This window comes from Erithacus rubecula (assembly GCF_903797595.1).
Source record: "Erithacus rubecula genome assembly, chromosome: 26".
Classification (NCBI taxonomy): domain Eukaryota; kingdom Metazoa; phylum Chordata; class Aves; order Passeriformes; family Muscicapidae; genus Erithacus; species Erithacus rubecula.
This window is the reverse complement of record NC_136678.1, coordinates 1,277,959-1,297,414: the sequence shown is the minus strand read 5'-3', so window position 1 is coordinate 1,297,414 and position 19,456 is coordinate 1,277,959. Positions and strand designations below refer to the sequence as shown.

Sequence of the window (19,456 nt, the reverse complement as noted above, 5' to 3'; positions counted from 1 at the left end):
CTGGGAGGACAGGGCACATCCTTCCATAGGCTCACAGGTCTATGAAGTTTACAGAAGGAAAGAATAATTAAATTGCCTTTATTTTGTTGTTGTTTCTCCTCATTTTCCCATCACACCCATCAGCCTCTGCTATTAGTGCAAGCTCCCAGGAGCTGAGCTGTGCCTTGTCTGTGCACAGGGACAAGAGCAGCCCCTTGTGCCTCAGAAAAGAGTCTCCAGCACCCCAGATGCCACTGCCCAGGATTGCTGTGCTCAGTAGAGGATTTGCCCCATCTATTCCCATTGGTTTTAAGCACACCAGCTTTTAATTCGGCTTCATCTTACCTCTCAGCTTTTAAGGTCAATGTCCCTTGCTCTGGTTGGGTTGGGGTAAGCAGTTTGGATTTCTGCACATGCAGCTGCTCATGAGGGCAGGGTTGAAGCTATCAGGTATCCAAGAACAGCCTTGGAGCCCAGAAACATCCTTTTATTTTCCAAATACCACCTTGTGCATTGGATTGCTCAGGTGAGACTCAGCTACTCCCATGCCCTGAGAGGAGAACTCTGCACAGGCAGCTCAGGGTGACTCTGTGACATGCACAGGTCTCCAGACTCAGCAGCACCCTGGACCATTGGGGTACCAGCACAGCCTCCTCCAGAGGCTCTACTGGAGCCTGAGCAGAGGAGATAAACCTGGAGATGGAGAGGGAGATGGAGATGAGATGGAGAGCGAGACAAGCACAATGAGCCAGGTTCTCAACTTGTCACCCACAGAGCCAATCTCTGCCCCTCAGTCCAGGCGTGCTTCTCTAGTTTGTACAACATAGAGAAAGTCATTCCAGTGGGATGGACCCCTCCTCCCATGGGCTGCTGTCTCCTCAAAAGCAGATGTCTGTCCCCACCCTGGGAAAGCTCCCTGTGGGGGCTGGCATGACCATGGTGACAGAGAGATGCTCAAGGACACACTGTCCTATTCCAGTGTCACAGGGCTCCCTGTTCACTCTCCAATAACTGTGAAACAGCAGCACTCTTGTGCTTTGGGAAATGTCCTAACTTGCTTCATAACTTACAGAAGCTCAGGCAGACCACCCTGAAGCAGCCAGCTCTCTCTGGCTACTGGGATCAGATGTTAATGCTGAAATGCTGTTTGCAGAGGCTTCTCACCCTCCCACTCAGCAGAGAGGGGACACAGAGCCTGGCACTGAGCTTTATTCCATGCAAAGCACTGTGAGACTGATCAGAAACCTCTGTGTTTCCTTCCTGCCAGAGACCTGAGCATGAACAACATCAGCCAGCTGCAGCCCAGCGCGCTCCGGCACCTGCGCTTCCTGGAGGAGCTGTGAGTACAGCACGGGCCAGGGGGGCTGGGGGTGCTGGGGACATCCAGAGGGTCCTGTGGCACTGCCACAGCCTCCAGTGCTGCCACTGCAGCTGCAGGCTGACATGCAGGCAGCCTGCGTGCTGGGACAGGGTTTATTTGCTGCTTCAGCTTTGGGGTTTCACTGACGTCGTCACCTTCAGGGTGAAGTGATGCATGTGCCAAAAGCCAAAATAAAAGAGGACCTAATCTCCCATTCAAAAATCAACACTGTAGCCTGGAGCACAGCCAGCAAACAGAGAGCTTCATTCACCCTTCAGCAGACAGGGTGTCCCTGGCAGCTCCTGCAGCCCAGAGACACATCAACCCTGGGCACTGTGCAGGTCGGATGGAGCCCACCCTGGAAAAATGAATCCCAGTGTTTTTCCCAAAGGCTGAGGTGTCCCACCATGCAGCAGTGTGCTGAGAGACTCAAACACAGCAGCAGTCTCAGTCCTGGCAATCAGCATGTGGCTGTGTGTCAGTGAAGGAGTGGCCCCACTTCTGAAAGTGTGAAAATTAACCAGCAGGCACAAGAAACCACTGGAATCCTTTGTGAGCCCCAAAAATGGGAGCCCGGGGGGCAGAATGTTGAGGTTGACCATTTCTGCATGAGTAAATTGCACCTGTATGGTCTTACTCCACTTGACCATGAGAAATACCTCCAGGTGTTATTCTCATGCTGTTGGTACTTTCAACACAACAGCTTCTGTTGGAAAACACAATTTCTTCAAAACACTGTTATTGCACTCATGAAGTACTAATATTAATGCTGCATTTGATATGTGTTGTAAACTTACTGTGTGTATAACAGTTACTGCAACCTAATCTACTCAAATGAAACATTTTCACTTCTCTGAATCAGATCTTATTGCCACCACAAGGGACAACAACATTTCATAAATTATATTTTCCAAAATGTCAGAATTACAGACATCACTATAAGAGCCTGTGAGGGTGGTGAGGCCCTGGCACAGGGCTCAGAGCAGCTGTGGCTGCCCCTGAAAGTGTCCAAGGCTGGGTTGGATGGAGCTTGGAGCAGCCTGGGACAGTGGAAGGTGTCCCTGCTCATGGCACAGGGTGGAATGGAGTGATCTCCAAGGTCCCTCCAAATCCAAATCATTGCAGGATTCTGTGATTTTATATTACAAGGTTTTTTTTTTTTATTTCAAATGGTCTTGTAACTGATCATCCTCTGTGTGTATTTTAGGATCACTAGAGTTGTAAGGACCCCAGCCTCCCAAGCCCCTCTCCCAGCAGGCATTTACAGGCTGCCAAGGAGGCTTTTCTGATCCTCTTTTGGCTTTGGAGCCAGATCTGCCCACAGAAGGGGGGCTCTTCACTACTTTGCACCCATCTTGCAGCCTTTCTCTTCATTTTATCAACATCCATGTTGAAGTGTGGACACCCAGCACCTTCACTGGGGGTACTGAGGCTTTTCACACACACAGACCAGACTCTGCTGGGTACAATTAGCAGTGTCTTGCTGCAAGCAGCTGTGTCCTGCTTACATCATGTACAAACAGAGCAGTCTCAACCAATAAATATTCATAGGTTCCAAAAAAGCCAGCTTCCCACAGCCAAAAATAATTATGAATTAAACAGGCAAAGGGGAAAAATTTAAAGAGGAAAATCTGAAAAAATAATTGGAAGTTGTTAGATAACATTTTACTGTGGTTCAATGTGTCACAAGTCCCCCTTTGGAAAGGCCTTACATCACAGTTAGGGGAAGAAATGCAGACTGCAGCATCACATATCTGTGCATGGCAAAGTGCCTGCTGAAATTTGATAGCAGTAAGAGAGTAATCCTATTTATGGAAACCAAGTCATTTATCTGAAATCAAGCAATGAAGGATTTTATATATTATGGCAAATTAAAAGTGATTCTTTCAACAGCAGCTAGACAGGGACAGTTTGTACAGCATTCACAGGGCTGTCATTGACCAATAATGAAATTTTCCTGCCCTTTCCCCTGCTCTTTTCATTTATATCTTCCCCAAATTTTCAACCCACAACATTACATCAGGACCATGACATTCAGGCTGGGATCACCCTCTGTGCCAGGACACGCATAAGAATCAAGCAAACAAATCCTGCTTGTTTAGACATCCTCAAGGGAAGTTTGTTCAGGTTTCTCAGCTCAGATCTCTGCTGATTTCATCTACCTGAGACACATTCCCAGTGTCTGCCAGGGTGACACAGGAGACCAAGCCCTTCTCTTCATCCCCATGGCAGAACTGCCCGTGCTGGGACATGCCAAGAGAGGGAAGAGCAGAAACCCCTGCTGGGCAGTGAGGGGCAGTCCAGGCATCCCAAATCCAGGTATCTCAAATCCAGGTATCCCAAATCCAGGTATCCCAAATCCAGGTGTCCCAGGGTTAGTTTCTCCAGGGGAGGAGGAGGACCTGCCTGCCTGTCCCCTCCAGGCAGGGAAGGACTGACAGTTACTGACAATGACTCTGCTGCAGCTCAACCTTGCTGCAAGTGCCTGTTTTCAGTTGAATGGAAAGTGTTCAGCAGGTTTCTCATCCCCAGGGATTTTGGGTGGCATTATGGCCTCAGCCTGCCTTCTACACAGAGTCACAAAGTCACAGAATACTCTGAGCTGGAAGGGACCCACCAAGATCATCAGGTCCAGCTCCCAGCCCTGTTCAGCACCATCCCAAGAGTCACACCTTGGTCCCAACTTGTCCAAAGGCTTTTTGGACTGTCAGGTTTGGGGCCATGACCAGTTCACTGCCCTGACACTGTATCAGGCCAATCCCTTGTGTCCTGTCACTGGTCATGGAGAGATCAGTGCCTGCCTCTCACCTTTCTCTGCAGGGGCTAAACAGAACAAGTGCCCTCAGCTGCTCCTCACATTGTCCCCTCAAGGTCCTTCACCATCTTCAGTGCCCTCCTTTGGATGCTCTCTAATAGTTTAATATCTACAATTTTATGTTCCCTAGTATCCCTGGATAAACTAGATGAGTAGCCGAAGACAAAATGTACAAAATTCAGTTCAAGGTGAACCAAAACTGATGTTCTGGGGTTTTGGTCAACCCCAAAATTTCTTCTAACCTGAGAGAGAAAAAATAGTTTAATCTTCAGGTTACTTCTTGAAATTTACTCTTTCTCTTTGGGTTAAACCCTGAAAGAAAATGGTACTTCAAATTTACATTTGCTTTATTGCCAAAGATGCCTTAGGTGCTTGAACCTTATGAAAAAAATCAGAGGTTGCTCAGCAAAAAATTTTCCAATTTCAACCCAGATTTTCAAATCTCCTTTTCAAGATTCTATGAAATGATCTAATGTTCAGAAACATCCCAGGAACTCTTGACACCCCTTGTCCTTGATCCATAACCCTTATCTTCTTCAACAGAGAAAGCCCAGGTTCCTCTGGCTCCTCCTCACCTCTCCTCTCCTGCTCTCCCCCATTTTCCCTGATTGTTCCTTTTCTCTCATTGGATTTAGCCCCATTAGCCCAGGCTCCTGTGGAGGAGAGCTGGTGTTTCACACCTTCCACGACTCCTCCTCTTTCTGTTCCTCTATTTTAGCATCACCCCAGGCTCCTCATGACAGTGAAGTTTCACAGAAGTCAGAGATCAGCTGCACTCATGGCTGAGCTTGTGCCTGAGCTGGGATTGAGCTGAGGAAAAGGGATAAAGGGAAAGGGAAGACAGCTGCACAAATGGGTGGATGAAGCACACGTGTCCCATGGCCAGCAAGGACAGATGTGCCTGGTTTCACTGCTGGCAGCCCTGCAAATCCAGGTCCCACCTGAGCCTTTAGTCCTGTGCACACACCCACACTGGGGAGGAACATTTTTCCTGTGAGGAAAAATGGAGAGCAGGATAGCACATGAAGGTCCTGAGGACAGCAGAGCAATTCTGGGAGCCAGGGCAGCCCTGACAGCAGTGTCACCATGGCACAGCCAGGCTGGGTCCCACAGGGCATTCCTGACCTGGCCCCAAATGTGTCCCTGTGGGGTCAGAGGGGATTCTGTGCCCAGGGCACATCTGGGGCTCAGCTCCAGCTCTCTCCCTGTGTGCTCTGGGTAAAGTTATTTTCCCTGCCAGTGCCTTGTGTCCAGCAATGAGAGCAGGACTCAGGAGTGCCCTGTTTGTTTTCACTGAGAGCTGCTCAGGAAGGTGAGTGCCATCAGTTCTCACGCTCAGGGGATGCCCAGAGATTCTCCAGCCCCTGCTGCTTCCTGAGGCAATGGCAGAGGGGTTCTCGTGGCCCTGCCCCTGGCTGTGCTCCCCACAGAGACAGGAGAGGCTGCCTGAGCCTGCACAGTCCCAGCCCAGGCACTCACCAGGCCTTTCCAAAGAAAACCTGCTCAGATCGAGGTGTTCAGAGCTGGGCCTCACACAGGCAGGGAGCAGCCCAGAGTTTAGTATGACTCCTCTTTGTTTCTTTCCTTTCTTTCCTTCTTCTTTTCTTTCTCTCTTTTTGGCAGCAGGAAGATTGTTTAAAGTTGCTAATAAATTCCAGTTAATGAAGCCTGAAAAGCCAGAGCTGGGAGCCAAGAGAAACAAGAGCAATCAGTACAGAAGGAATAGAAAGAGATCTTGAAAGCCAGCCTGGGAATAATAACATGTTGAAATGTGTTCGCCGGCAAGGGCTTTGTTACCGCGCTTTGAATCCCAGCGCGGTGCCAGGAGGGGAAATCGCAGCCAAGGGCAGGTGTTCATTGCCATTCACCTCCTGCCTCGGGGCACAGCGGCAAGATCAGACCCTTCCCAGCCACTGGCTGTTCCACCTGCCCCTGCTGGGCCCCGGGGCAGCGGGACTCAGCTCCGGGGAGCGCCAGGGCGCGCAGGCAGCGCCCGCCCGGCTCCGCCACGGCACAGCTCCGTGCAGACTGCAGAAAAAACATCACAGCAGCTTTCCACCCTAAATTAACAATTCCTGACACCAGGAATGGGTGAAGAGATGCGGGGAAAACCAAATTATGGGGCTCCCTCCTGGATCAAGGTCCTTGCTCTGGGGCCTCCAAGGAATTCCCAGTGTGTTGCTCACAGTCCTATGCGGCTCAGACTCAGATCCAACATCCGAAAAAAATTTGTCTTTGGGTTTTTAGGCCACCCCATTGTACTAGTTTGAGGTTTCTTCTTAGACCTGAGATCACTTTAGAGGGACATGAAGGTGGTTTAAACCCTGGTTTTCTTTGAAGCAGCCAAAGAGAGATTGCTGGACACGGGTGTTGTTTTTTGTTTTGTTTTAAGGATTGTTTATTATTTCTTATCTTAGGGACTTTTTGCCTGGCCAGCAGCAATCTGCTCAGCCTGGCATCCATGGTGGAATCTGCCTGGTGAAGGCAGGGCTTATCTAATATAGTTTAAATTACGTGCTACATGTTTACAACAATTTTCCAATACAATACAATCTTGTTAAATGGTCCAGCCTTGACTCCATCCAACCTAAAAGTGCCAACGTGTCACCCAACATAGGTGAGAGGGAGAAGAAGGAGGAAAAGATGTCCACCCCCTAAATTTTCCATCTTGGCCACATGTCCCTTATCATAAACATTCTAAAAAACCTATTTATCTATGTTCTAAAAGTCTAATTTATACTTTACTAGTTTTGGTAGCTTGTTTCCATTCCTTCTATATTGGTAATTTCCCCCAGAGGTTAGAATTTAGCACCTGAGACACCAGGGTCTCACTCAGGAGTCTTTGAGACCCTTGCCAGGGGGGTTTTGAGACTCCCAAGGAGGCCAGGGGTACGCCCTGGGCTCCCACATCCCATAGATTTGGAATGGTGTAGAAATTATTTCAGTGGAACCACACAAAACCCGGCACATTTCTGGCAATCCCCATCCACAAAAATGGGGACATTCCTCTCCCACATCTCCTTCCAGCTTCCCCCTTCTAGGCTGGGGGACCAAGAAACAGCACAAAAGTAAAATGAAATAGAGTGCAGATATGTGTGCTGAGAATGGGAATGCAGCAGCTCTTTTCTCCTCCCTTACACCTGTGAGGGAACCCCTTTCCAAATCCTCTTTCCGTGTGGGTTCAGAGACCAATGGAGCCATCACAGTTTAGGGGTCACCAGTGCTGTTCTTGGGTGCCCTGCCTGCTGTCAGAGCACCCCCACCCCTGATCAGCTCCCAGGCGTGTGGGACATCACTCTGGGGGGATGTCCAGCACAGGGTGTCACTCCAGTGATGCTGGCAGAGGGGAAGGATCCCTGCTGAGGAAGGGGCTGGCATTTCTGGGCAATGCTCACATGTGATGGCACTGGGCTGAGAAGCTGTTTCTGGAGCAGTGCAGTAGTGTCTGAAGTAGGGGGCTCCTGAGACAGCAGCTTTGGTGGCTTTCCATGACACATCAGGCTGGAGAGGTCCCTTATGGAGATGTAAACACTTGTAGGGCCATGACCTTGCTCTGCCATGCTGAGTTTTGGAGGCAGAATCACTGCTCCCTTGGTAGTCACCTTGCCTGGCACAGCCCCAGGCCATAGCTGAAGAGCTGCAGCTCTGGGTTCTTGGCCTCTGTGGTTCCCCTAGGGTTCTTCACAGCTCCTGTGCAGAGAAGGCACCAGGCTACAACTACTTGGCAATAAGGAGACCAGCTCTGGTTCATCCAAGATTTTCTGTCCCCCTGGCTGGCACCAGTCCTTGGTAGAGGATGGTGCTGTCCCTCAATTCAGTGGGTAAGCAAAAGCACAGAGAGAGTAAAAGGATAATTCATCTGATGAAGCCTCCAAAGGTCATCCCTGTGCATGCTGTGAGGACTGGCCTTAGCCTTGCCTAAGGTACAGCTGAGGACAGGAGAGAAGGGCTTCTAAGGGGTTGTCTATCATGAACATTGACCAATGAGGCCAAGATATTGCAGCTGCCCAAATCAAATGCAAATTGTTTTGAAAATTTAGAGATTTCCATTCTATTTCTGCTCTGTTTAGACCAGGGAGAGTGTTCAGCAACTAAAAAATCCTTGCTAGTTGGGATAGCTGTCCCCAGTTTTCTTGAAAACTGCTTTTCATATGACTAACTCTGTTCTGGGAGACCCCAAGTGGGGCACCAAAAGTAGAGTCAAAAGTGAAAACTGCTTTGAAGGTTTGAAGGGAGCAAATTGAAACCTTTGCAGTTTATAATGCAGAGATGGAGTGGAGGTGTTCAGCGTCCTGTTTGTAAAGGAGCTGTGTCTTACTAATATTACTTGGCAGATGAATTCAAACTGGCTTGCATATGAACATTCATGTGGGTTGAAAACTGGCTTGAGGACCATAAACAAAAGAACAAATGGGATCAATCTATCGAGTTGGAACAGGCATTCGGGGGGTACAGCCAGCAGAGCTGGAAACAGGCACAGTCTTCTCCTCAGGGATGGAGTGAGACACCAAAGACCACATTAGAGGCATCTTCAGGAGATACCAGACTAGGACCAGCTGCAGATTCCTGTGTGAGGAGGAAGAGTCCAGGCCTGGCCCCTTTCTCAGATGCACCATGTTTTCACTTGTCGACTTAATTGGCTTCATTCCTGCTTTGCACCAGCACAAGAACGAACTCGGGCATGGCAGGGGGCCTGTGGTCCCCTGTGTGCCCAGGGGAAGGCCCAGGCTTGGCATGATGACACTGTTGAGGCAGGAGTATGGAGTGTCTGGGCTCACGGCCTCGAGAGCCTGAGTGCTTGAGAAACCAACCCCAGCAGGAGATCAAAGGGGCGGCCGACACACTCAATAGAAGTTTGGCAAGGGGAGAATTCCACTGGGTATGGACACACATGTTAGTCCTGTCCTGCCAATGGGCAACGTTCCTGCCTCCTAATGGGAGTGATAAGAGCATCACTGAGCTGCCTGAGCACCTGGCATGAGCCATCTTGCCCTGCACAGCCTTGGGGCGTGCCACAGAATTGTAGCATGACCAAAGAGCCCGAGATACAGGAGGGCTGAGCCTGGGGAGACTGAGCAGCAGCAGCCATACAGTGGTAAACCATGAGTTTGTTCCAACTTGGAGAGTATTGGGAATGCAGATCAAAGCCTGGAGGAATGTTCCCAGAAATCACAGGAGTGGTGGAAGGGAGGGGGGAGCAGAATCTAAAATCCTCCAGCAGCTCTCTGAAGCAAGCCAGCCATACCCAGCTGTCACCCTCCCCTTCCTATCTGCCCCTTCTCTCCTTCTATCAGTCACTTTAAATCCAGAGCTTTCTCTTTCTCCCTGTCACAGTGTAAACTTCAGGACAGCAGGACATAGCACTGAATCAAGGCTATCCCAAAAAAGGGCAGGCCCAGAGCTGATCTCAGTGCTGTGGACCAGAAATCAGCCTGGCAAGATGAGCTCCTCTTCCCTGTGCTTAGGGCAAAGGCAGTGCCTCCCTGTCCTTCTTGGTGGGGTTATTTGCTCAAGTCTCCTCCACAGAAGGAGTAAATTAAGAGTGTCTCAGGGGATGTCACACTGGCAGCATCACTTCAAATGTTATTGTTCCATTTTAAATGGAAAGGAAGGAACCATTTCACTACATTTCCTGTGGGATCTGAATTCTGTAGATATATTCAAAGGGTGCCTGTCTGCCAAGCAGGAGAATTTCTGGAGAGTTTGAGTGAGAGGGACAGAGGGAACCAAGCACTGGAAGACTACCAAGTGACCATGGACAGAGGAAGGGTCACACACAGTTTTATGCCTTGGGTCTCTTACGTGAACTGGCACAGGAGTTAATGGCATGAAAGCAAAAGATGGTCAGGAAGATGCTCCACAAACTGGAGCCCCTCTGCCCTGGAGCCAGGCTGGGAGGCTGGGGGTGTTCTCCTGGAGAAGTCTCCAGGGAGACCTTAGACACCCTTCCAGTGCCTAAAGGGGCTTCAGGAGAGATGGGATGGGACTTTGGACAAGGTATGGAGTGATGGGGCAAGGAGGAATGGCTTCCACTGGCAGAGGGCAGGGTTAGGTGGGATATTGGGAAGGGATTCTTCCCTGTGAGGGTGGGCAGGCCCTGGCTCAGGGTGCCCAGAGCAGCTGTGGCTGTCCCAGAAGTGTCCAAGGCCAGGCTGGACAGGGCTTGGAGCAGCCTGGGATAATGGAATCTGTCCCTGTCCATGGCAGGGTAGAGCAAGATGAGCTTTAAGGTCCCTTCCAACTTAAACTGTTCTGTGGTTCTCTGATGTTTCCAGTGATCACCCTTCCTGCTTGACAGGACACCCATGGCTCACCCATGACTGCTCTGCTCTCAGGCAGGTGGCACAGCCATGCTCCCCTGCCTGGAACACCTGGCTACCACTCCCAGCATCAGGCAGCACCTGTCTTGGGAGGTCCAGCAAGCCTCCAAACCCCACACCTCCAGACCCTGTGTGGTCCCAGCCATACACCCCTCTAGGAAAGTGGAAACTCAGCCTGTGTGCAGAGACACAGACGTGTCCCACCTCCCAGTCCCTGCACAGCAGTCAGCAGCCACCATCTGACACTGTCAGAGCCCAGTGACATTGCCACTTGCCCTGGGAGGTGGGTTCAGAGAAGAGTTTCAGGTTGGTGCCTCCCTCTGTGCCTGCTCCTGGCTTGGCATGGAGCCCTACCCTGGGGAGAGGAGCTGGGCTGGTTTGCTGGCAGGGATGAGGTGGAGAGAGGAGCCAGAGGTGAGCCAGGGACAGGGCACAGCCTCGTGCAACATGGGCAGGGACAGAAACATCTGCAGCAGCAGCGAGGAATGGGCCTTACCTGGGCTGGGGGATGCTTTGGGCACTGAATTCACCCGAGCCAGCACCCAGTGAAAGCAGAGCACCAGCACAGTTATTCTCTCCCCTGTGCTCTGTGTTGCCACAAGCTGGCTCTGTTGTGTCCCACCTGCAGCAGCCCCCAGCCTGGCCTCCATTCGAGCTCCACCTTCCTCTCCTGCTGATCCTGGAGGTCCCACTCCATTCAGGGACCTGGCAAACACTCAGACACACCCAGGAGAGCAAGCAGAGAGGCACGGAGCTGCCAGGAAAGGAGCCCACAGGCACATTTAGCCCGGAGGAGGTGTGAGCTGCCAGGGGAGGCTGGAGCAGCCCGGAGCTCCGGGGAGGTGAGGACAGACAGACACGGGAGGAAGGATGCAGGGAGCAGGCTGAGGATGCCGTGCAGGAACACCTCCCCTCCAGGCAAGCACTCCAGCCTCCCGGACAACACTCCCTCCCATGTGGAAATCAGCAATCAAAAGGAGCAATTACCCCAAATCACAGCCCCAATTGACAAATAGCCCGGGCTGCCAGGCAGATCATGTGCTGGAGGAGGCAGGTTACAACCTGCTCTCACACATTAAAGAGACGACCCTGTGCTGTTTATGCTGTCAGAGGCCTAATTATGGGAGCAATTTTCTCCAGATTCCAGGGGAGAGACAGAGGGAGAGCTCTGGGGCAGCCACACACGCCTGCCCTGCCACAGGTGAGCGTGGCTGCCCCAGCACCTTGGTCCCTTGTCACCTCTGCAGAGCCCTGGTTCCCTGGCTGGCAGATTGCACTGCTCACCTCCACACCTGTCTGCTCCCTGAGCAAAATGCCTAACAAGAAACAAACCTTTCTCAAAGTTTAATGAATACCTTTGCCAGCGTCTATGCCTGGTTTGGACTTTCTGTGAGAGTGGAGATGAGCCTGGTCACAAATTAAGTCTCCATTTTGGAGATGCAATATTTCACTCCAAGTCAAGTAGATAAGTTTATTGCCCAAATTTAGTAGCAATTTAGGGTCTTAATCAGGTTGTTGAACCTGTCTTTATGATTTCTTGCTGATGGGTGCTGGGACTTCATCCGTGTTTGTCCTCATGGGTGAAACAGGAGGAGAAAGAGAAGAGTCACCTCTTCTCTAGGTCAAGCCTAGATTCAGGAGTCTTGGACTTCACTCCTGGCTCCACCACATGCCCTCACCACAGTCTTGATGATTACAGTGATGCAGTTTCTAACTTCAGTAAAAAACACAAATACCTTTCAATTCCCCAGCCTGCTCTGGGCCTTGTTAAAATTTGAGTTCTAAGATCAGGTGATCCTGTACAATGGAAATGCCACAGGCTTCCTTCCTTTAATTCTTTCAGTAAGTTCTGAATGTTTTCCCCTGTTCTTTGCTCTGTGCCCCAGATATGTCTCATTTTCCATTGTGATGCTGCTCTTTGCTTTGTCTTTCTCTCCCATCCCTTGTCCCTCATTCATCAGCCAGGATTTAGGGTCAGTCCTCCCAGGGCCATACATGAGTAGAAATAGCTCTGCCCTGCTCCATCCTCTCTGCCAGGGCCTGGCACAGAGCAGGGTCTGCAGGCTGGTCACTGCCCATGCTGTAATTTCTGTGCACTGGGAACCTCTGTGTCTACCCAGGAAACGGCTTTAAGCCCTGAGCTGTCTCTGGATGCTGAAAATGCTGGATCCAGGTCTGGCAGGAGCTGTGGTTTTCCTTGCTGGGTGATGTGCAGAGGCTGCCCAAGCTCAGGGGTCTGGCTCAGCTTGCAGGTACTGCAGCTGCTGCCAGGGACAGTGGCAGGATGGAGCTGTTGAGCCTCTGCAGACAAGGGACTGTCATCACAAGGATGTTGACACATGACTGGCTCCTCTTTTCACTGCAGGCGCCTCTCTGGAAACCACATCTCCAGGATCCCAGGGGAAGCTTTCTCTGGCCTCTACAGCCTGAAGATTCTGTAAGTAACTTGTTCCTTTCTGCAGAGCAATCCCTGTCCCTGCCTGTCCCCAGCCCTGGCCATGAGCAGGGACTTGCAGCCATCCTGGGGTCAGATGTTATACCCAAACATGGCCAGTGCTGGCTGGGGAGCTGAGCCCCACCCCACAGACTGTGAGCAGGGTCAGGGTGTGACAATGTGCCCTGGGAGAAGCTGCAGAGCTTCACATTTTGCAAAAAACTCACCTAACCCCCCTAAAGTGGTGTCCCCCAGATGTGGAGTCCAGACCCCAAATCTGCCCTGCTGCCATGTCAGGGCTGGGTTGGAGAAACTCCAGGAGCTGGGGAAAGGGTCTGTGCTCTGTCCAGCTCAGTTGTCCTCACCACTCAGTTCTTCATGGCCCAGGAGGCCTCTGCAAGGCTCTGGAGTGGCCTGGGAAAGGTGGGATCCTTGCACAGCCTGCCCTAGGGATCCCAGCTGCCCCACAGGCCATGGTGGCCACTGGACCAGGAGCACTGTGGCCCCCAGGCCATGCCTGACCTGCCAGCCCTGCTGGATAAAGGTCACTGCAGGCAGGCCACCCACCCTGCTGTCCAGTGGGGAAGGTCTAAGGGATAAAGCTGCTCTGGGAACTGTGGCCCTGCACTCACACCTTCTATGGGCCAGGGTCTCACTGCTGATGGAGTCACTCTGCTTTTTGTAACCATCTGACAGTCCTCAGGGTCTGTGCAGGATGTTGAGGTGGGAGTCCCTTTCTCCCTAAGGAGCCATCTTAAAAGTCTTCTGCAATAAACATTTCATCCCCAAGGGGATGTTTTGAACTCAGCCACAATGTGAAATTGTTGTAGCTGGTCCAGTTTATGCAGAGAGAGCAGGTACAAACCTGCTCCCAGGATTAGAGAGTATAAGGCTGTTTACTACGTCTTCTGAAGATGTAAAGTATGAATCCTGCCCTAAATCTCAGGGCTTAGAGATTTATCCATCCCCTGCATTAGGCAACAAATCAAAGGAACTGAGGAAAAACCGCAGCTCTCCCACCCGATTTCAACAAGAGGAGCCTCCTGCTCTGGGGATGCAGGAGCTTCCAGAGGTGCTTTTGATCAATTCTGTTTGTGTCAGCCCCAGCTAAGGACGTTACCAGAGCCTGCAGCTCAGCAGGAAGGGAGGGTGTGCTCTGCCTCCTGCCCCAGGACACACTCAGTGACCCCAGAGCAAGGAGAGCCTTGAGGGACCAGGGCATTTCCATCTGGGACAGGGTTAGCGTGGGGAAGGGTGCTCCAGGTGGCTGTTGAGAGCCAGAGCTGGTGTCCTCATGCTGCTTTGCTCTCAGCCAGGCTGTGCCCAGTGGCACAGGGTGACATGTGGGCTGTCATGTCCCTGCTGCAGCCCTGCCTGAAACCAAACTGTGTGCCTGCTTAGGGATGTGGTTTATGGGGAGCTGGCAGCGTCAGGTTAGTGATGGGCTCAGAGGGCCTGTCCAGCCTTAGTGATCCTGTTTTTCTCTGGCACTTACCCTGACCCCTAACCTTCCCCAGGGGGTGTGCAGAGCACTGCCCAGCCACAAGGCCAGGGATGCTCACAGTGGCTGGTCCATCCAGGCCCTGGCATGAGCCTCTTATTTAACAAATTTCTGCTTCCTCAAAGCAGGGGTGCTACCAGACCCCATTGGTCACTGGGAGCCTTTCAGTTTCCAAAGATTCTGATGGTTTTCCTGGCCTGTCTGCAGGAGTGTTGTGCTGCCATGAGCTCTCACTATAGGAGATGCTCTGATTGCTTTCTGCAGTGTTTCTGTGGGCTGCACTGGAGGGAGGCCTTTGGGGGAATGCAGTGGCAGATCCCTGCACCCTCCAGGAAAAGCAGTTATTGCCCTCATCACCGTAAGAGTGAGGGCAGCAGTGAGGGACACAATGGAGACAGTCTGGTCCTGGGAATTGCTGGGACAGGTCCAGAAATGCTGCCAGGACAGATCTTAGGAGCCCTGAGCTTAATCACACTGGAAGGGCTCTTGGCAAGGGTGGGGATTCACTCATTTCTCTACTAAGAAAAGACTGAGGAAAACCACAAGGTACTGAAGAAGGCAGGTGAGGGCCACCATGTATTTCCTTCAGGTTGTGATTAAGTTCCCTCAGATCACTGCTGCAGTGGCCTGGCTGGGGCTGGTGGCTCTGCAACATCTCAGCAGGATCTGCTCCATCTCTCCAGGAATCAGAGGGAGCTAGTGTATGCCCTCAGAGACTGGTTATAGCCAGAGCAGAGCCTGGAGAGAGACATGAGGCTGAATCACCCTGTTCCTTGTGCCCTGGGGGTGACCAAAAACCATCATCCTCTTCCCAAGCCACAGCTTAGTTCCCTCTTCCCTTTGCTGCACTTCTCTGTACCCTATCCAAGCCTCCTGAGGGCCAAAACCCACTGCTGAGCTGGCTCCACCAAGATCTCCTTGTATTCTGCAACTCTGAGACCTGAGAATATAAATTTCAGCCTAAAAGAGTGAGAGGAATTTGGGGCTGCTGGGGAAGTGCAGTGATTTATAGGGTGGTGTTGCTATGGGCACTGTGGGTACTACAGAGATGAGGGTGCACCCAGCTGTGCATTGGTGTGAACTGGTGTGCAGGACACAGAAGTGTGCCAGGGAACTGGGGAGCACCAACCTGGCCCCAGCTGTGTGCATGTCCTGTGGCTGCTGTGCAACTGCACTGGAGGGCACATTCCATGGGACATGGGGCACTCACTGCACTGCTCCCCATCCAGACCAAATCCCTGCTCCCTCAGGGCCAGTGTAACCATTGCTGCAGTCACTGCACGTTAATCTCCACCAAAAACACACAGAGGGTATCTGGAGAGGGGACTCTGAAACACCACAAGACAGGAAACACCAGAGAGATGCTGGGATGTCAGGTATGATAAGACAGGAGTATGGAGGAAAGTCCTGTTTCCTCACTTTAGGCAAAGCATTGAGTTTATACTTCACCAATCTGACTCTGCTGAAAATGGAGACAGAAGAGGACCCAGAGAGGGCAAATCACCCTTCAGGCTTTACCCTGAGCTTCTCTGGGGGTGTTGGCCAGTGAAGGGCTGCTGGGCTGGGACCCCCCTGAACCTGCCCTGAGACAAAGCTGTGCTGCTTCTGCTCCTCTTGATGCTGGGCAAGCTTTGGCCAGGCCACACTGTCCCCGCTGGGACCTGCTCTGCTGAACACAGGGCAGCAGCCAGATGACAACAGGCAGAAAATGCCAAATCCCCACCTGTGGGGAGCCCAGAACAGAACCTGCAGGGGTGGTAGAAGATGGGATTGATGTGTGCTGTGCACAGCTGGGCCCTGGGCAGCACAAGGGGCACTCCAAGCCTCTGGCACTCTGACAATCACACATACCTGTCCCCTCACTCCTCTGTTGTACCCACTCACACCACCCTGCTGCTCTCATTTCCCTCTTCCCTGCCTGGGACCTTCTCCCCTCCTGCTGGCCATGGTCACAGGTCAGGAGCAGGGAGCTCCAGGAGCTGCTGCACCCAGAGCCTGTTCCCATGGGGACACTGCTGGGACCCCTCTGACAGCAGGTCACCCACACAGTGCTGGATCCCAGACACATGGGAGTTTTGAGTTTTCTGTGCTTTCTGACACTGACACCCAGGAGAACACTGTTTTCCACCTGAGGCCTTGGAGAAAGCTTCCAAATTTCAATGATGGAGCTGGAGTCACGAGTGTGGAGTTGGAATAGAAGTGTGTGATTTCAAATGGTGAAGGGCTTTTAGAACACAGTAATAGGTATGGACAAGATGGAGGATTTGGGGTGTTGTTTCTGTCTTCTTCACTATTTCAGGTAGTAGTTTCTGGTTTTATAGTTAGTGCTGTACTGCAGGTCACAGGAACACAGCACATGTGTGAATGTCCCCTGGCAGTCCCTAACCATGGACTGTGATTCTCCTTCCATACAGTGCAAGGGCATGAAAGCCCTGTGATGGATCCCATGGGTGTTCTCTGCAGCCCACTGGGATGGGAAACCTCATCCAGGTGGGCAACTGTCCCAAGAGGACCAGCACAACCTCTGGGGCTCCTGGTCCTGCTCATGGACTTGTTTCTGCAGCCAAGGTGTGCTGGGGAGGTAAAACCCTGGGCCCAGCCCAGTGAGAAGGATTGGGGGGCTGGTGATGAACAATGAGTCAACAGAGATCACCTAACCTGGAGGAGAGGGGAATGAGGATGGACACAAACAGGACAGGCTGCTGCAATGAGGGAGGAAATACATATCCTCCATACATGAAGGCAAGGAATAGCAGGTTTTGGAGTAGATGGCACCAGGGATACTGGGGACATTGTGCTGGCTGAGGTTTGGCAGGTGACAGGTTGGGAATGGCTGCCCCAAACATGAGCAGCTGAAACCTGGGGTATTCAGGTGCTGACTCACAGCAGGGTCAAAGATCTTACCTCTGGTGACAGGGGTGTCCTCTGAGGAAACAGGCTGATATCTGAGCATGGAAACAATTTTCCTAGTTTAATTTTAATGTACTGGAGCCCTAGGGTTAATTGCAATCATGTGCAGGTCCACAAGTAAACTCTCACATGCTTCTTGGGCTGTCAAGGGGCCTGGTGCTTTCCCAGTCCTTCCAGAGAATTAGTTTATGTTTAAGAAAGGATGGGAAACACCCTGGGAATTCCTCCACAAACCCGCCTGTGCAGATGGTCCTCTCCCTGCCCTTGCAGTGAATCCCAGAGGTGCTGGAACCTGGGCCAGATTCTTGGCTCTGCCTCCTCTGGCTGCTTCTCTGCACAAAAACCACCTGGAAAGTGGCCATGAAGATAGGCCTGTGCAGAAACCATGCAGGGGTACACCCAGGGAAGCAGGTGTGTGGAGACTTGGGGAGAGCAGGGAAAGAGCCAAGCTGCAACTGAACATTGTGCCACAGGTGTGCTGGGATGTGCTTAGATCTTCGTGCCTGGAGAAGCTGGGCAAGGGGAGATGTGGCTCCTCAGCCCCCTCAGACTGGCAGGGGTGGATGCTCAGCAGCAGGAGAAGGTGCTCAGAGGTTTTCTCCACTGGTTCATTCCTCAGCAGACTTTGGGAGTGCCCCTCTCCCAGGGGGCTGCTCTGCACCTACACCCTCTCCATGGAGGCTGATGCTCCTCAGTGCTAGATCAATTGCCAGGATCATTGGAAGCCACTCCACAGACTCTTCTGACACCTCTGCAAGCTCCTTGCAAAATTAACTCTTTGGTCCATCCCCTCCCAGCCTTGGGGCTGTCCAGAGTGGCAGAATATGCTGCTTAATGAGAATATCTGGAAAACTGGAAACTTTTCCATCCTTCCAGACCTCCTCATGAGCTGCCTGGCTGCCTCTCACATCCAAGTGTCCTGGCTGGAGCTCCATCAGCTAGGAAGCTTCCATGGGGCTGATTTGTCCTGCCACAGCCTCCCAGGCATGCCAGCCTTGCACAGGATCCTTCAGCAAACTGTGCTGCCTGCACAGCCAGGACTGCCCCTGCTGTGCCTCCTGGCTGAACATGCTGCAGCAGCAGCACTGCTTACCAGCCAAGGAGGAATCCCACACCAAACTCCACAGGGAAAGGCTCCAAGTGCAACCACAACCTCACCCCAAAATGTGAGGGCAGAATGCCTGGGTGCATCCTCTTGGCTGCAGACCCTGCAGCCACAGCAGGCCCACCCTGCCACTCCATTCCTCAGCAAGCCCCAACCAGCCTGTGGTAGTGCAGACCCAGTGATGCCTGAGCTGCCTGCACAGCCTGGGGTGTGAGCACTGCCCAGCAATGACCAGGGTGTGAGCACAGCCCAGCCCAGCACAGCCCAGCACAGCCCAGCACTGCTCAGCACTGCCCAGCACTGCCCAGCACAGCACAGCCCAGCACAGCCCAGCCCAGCACAGCCCAGCACAGCCCAGCACTGCTCAGCACTGCCCAGCACTGCCCAGCCCAGCACAGCCCAGCACTGCCCAGCACAGCCCAGCACAGCCCAGCACAGCCCAGCACAGCCCAGCCCAGCACAGCCCAGCACAGCCCAGCACTGCTCAGCACTGCCCAGCCCAGCCCAGCACAGCCCAGCACAGCCCAGCACTGCTCAGCACTGCCCAGCACTGCCCAGCCCAGCACAGCCCAGCACTGCCCAGCACAGCCCAGCCAAGCACAGCCCAGCCCAGCCCAGCCCAGCCCAGCACAGCCCAGCCCAGCCCATCCCAGCACTGCCCAGCCCAGCACAGCCCAGCCCAGCCCAGCCCAGCACAGCCCAGCACTGCCCAGCAAAGCACTGCCCAGCACAGCCCAGCACAGCCCAGCACAGCCCAGCACAGCCCAGCACTGCCCAGCCCAGCACAGCCCAGCACAGCCCAGCCCAGCACTGCCCAGCACTGCCCAGCCCAGCACAACCCAGCCCAGCACTGCCCAGCCCAGCCCAGCCCAGCCCAGCCCAGCCCAGCACAGCCCAGCACAGCCCAGCACAGCCCAGCACTGCCCAGCCCAGCACAGCCCAGCACAGCCCAGCACTGCCCAGCAAAGCACTGCCCAGCACAGCCCAGCACAGCCCAGCACTGCCCAGCACAGCCCAGCACAGCCCAGCACA

The 19,456-nt window shown here is 52.7% G+C and overlaps 1 protein-coding gene across 2 annotated transcripts in view; it reads left to right on the top strand.

Moving 5' to 3' along the window:
* Positions 1-19,456, top strand: part of LGR6 (leucine rich repeat containing G protein-coupled receptor 6) — a 145,441-nt gene that overhangs the window by 49,289 nt on the left and 76,696 nt on the right. For both annotated transcript variants that reach the window (XM_079327120.1, XM_079327119.1), the window contains exons 2-3: positions 1,247-1,318; positions 12,840-12,911. In XM_079327120.1, coding sequence (XP_079183246.1) covers positions 1,247-1,318; positions 12,840-12,911 — 144 coding nt within the window. The remainder of the gene's footprint in view (positions 1-1,246; positions 1,319-12,839; positions 12,912-19,456) is intronic.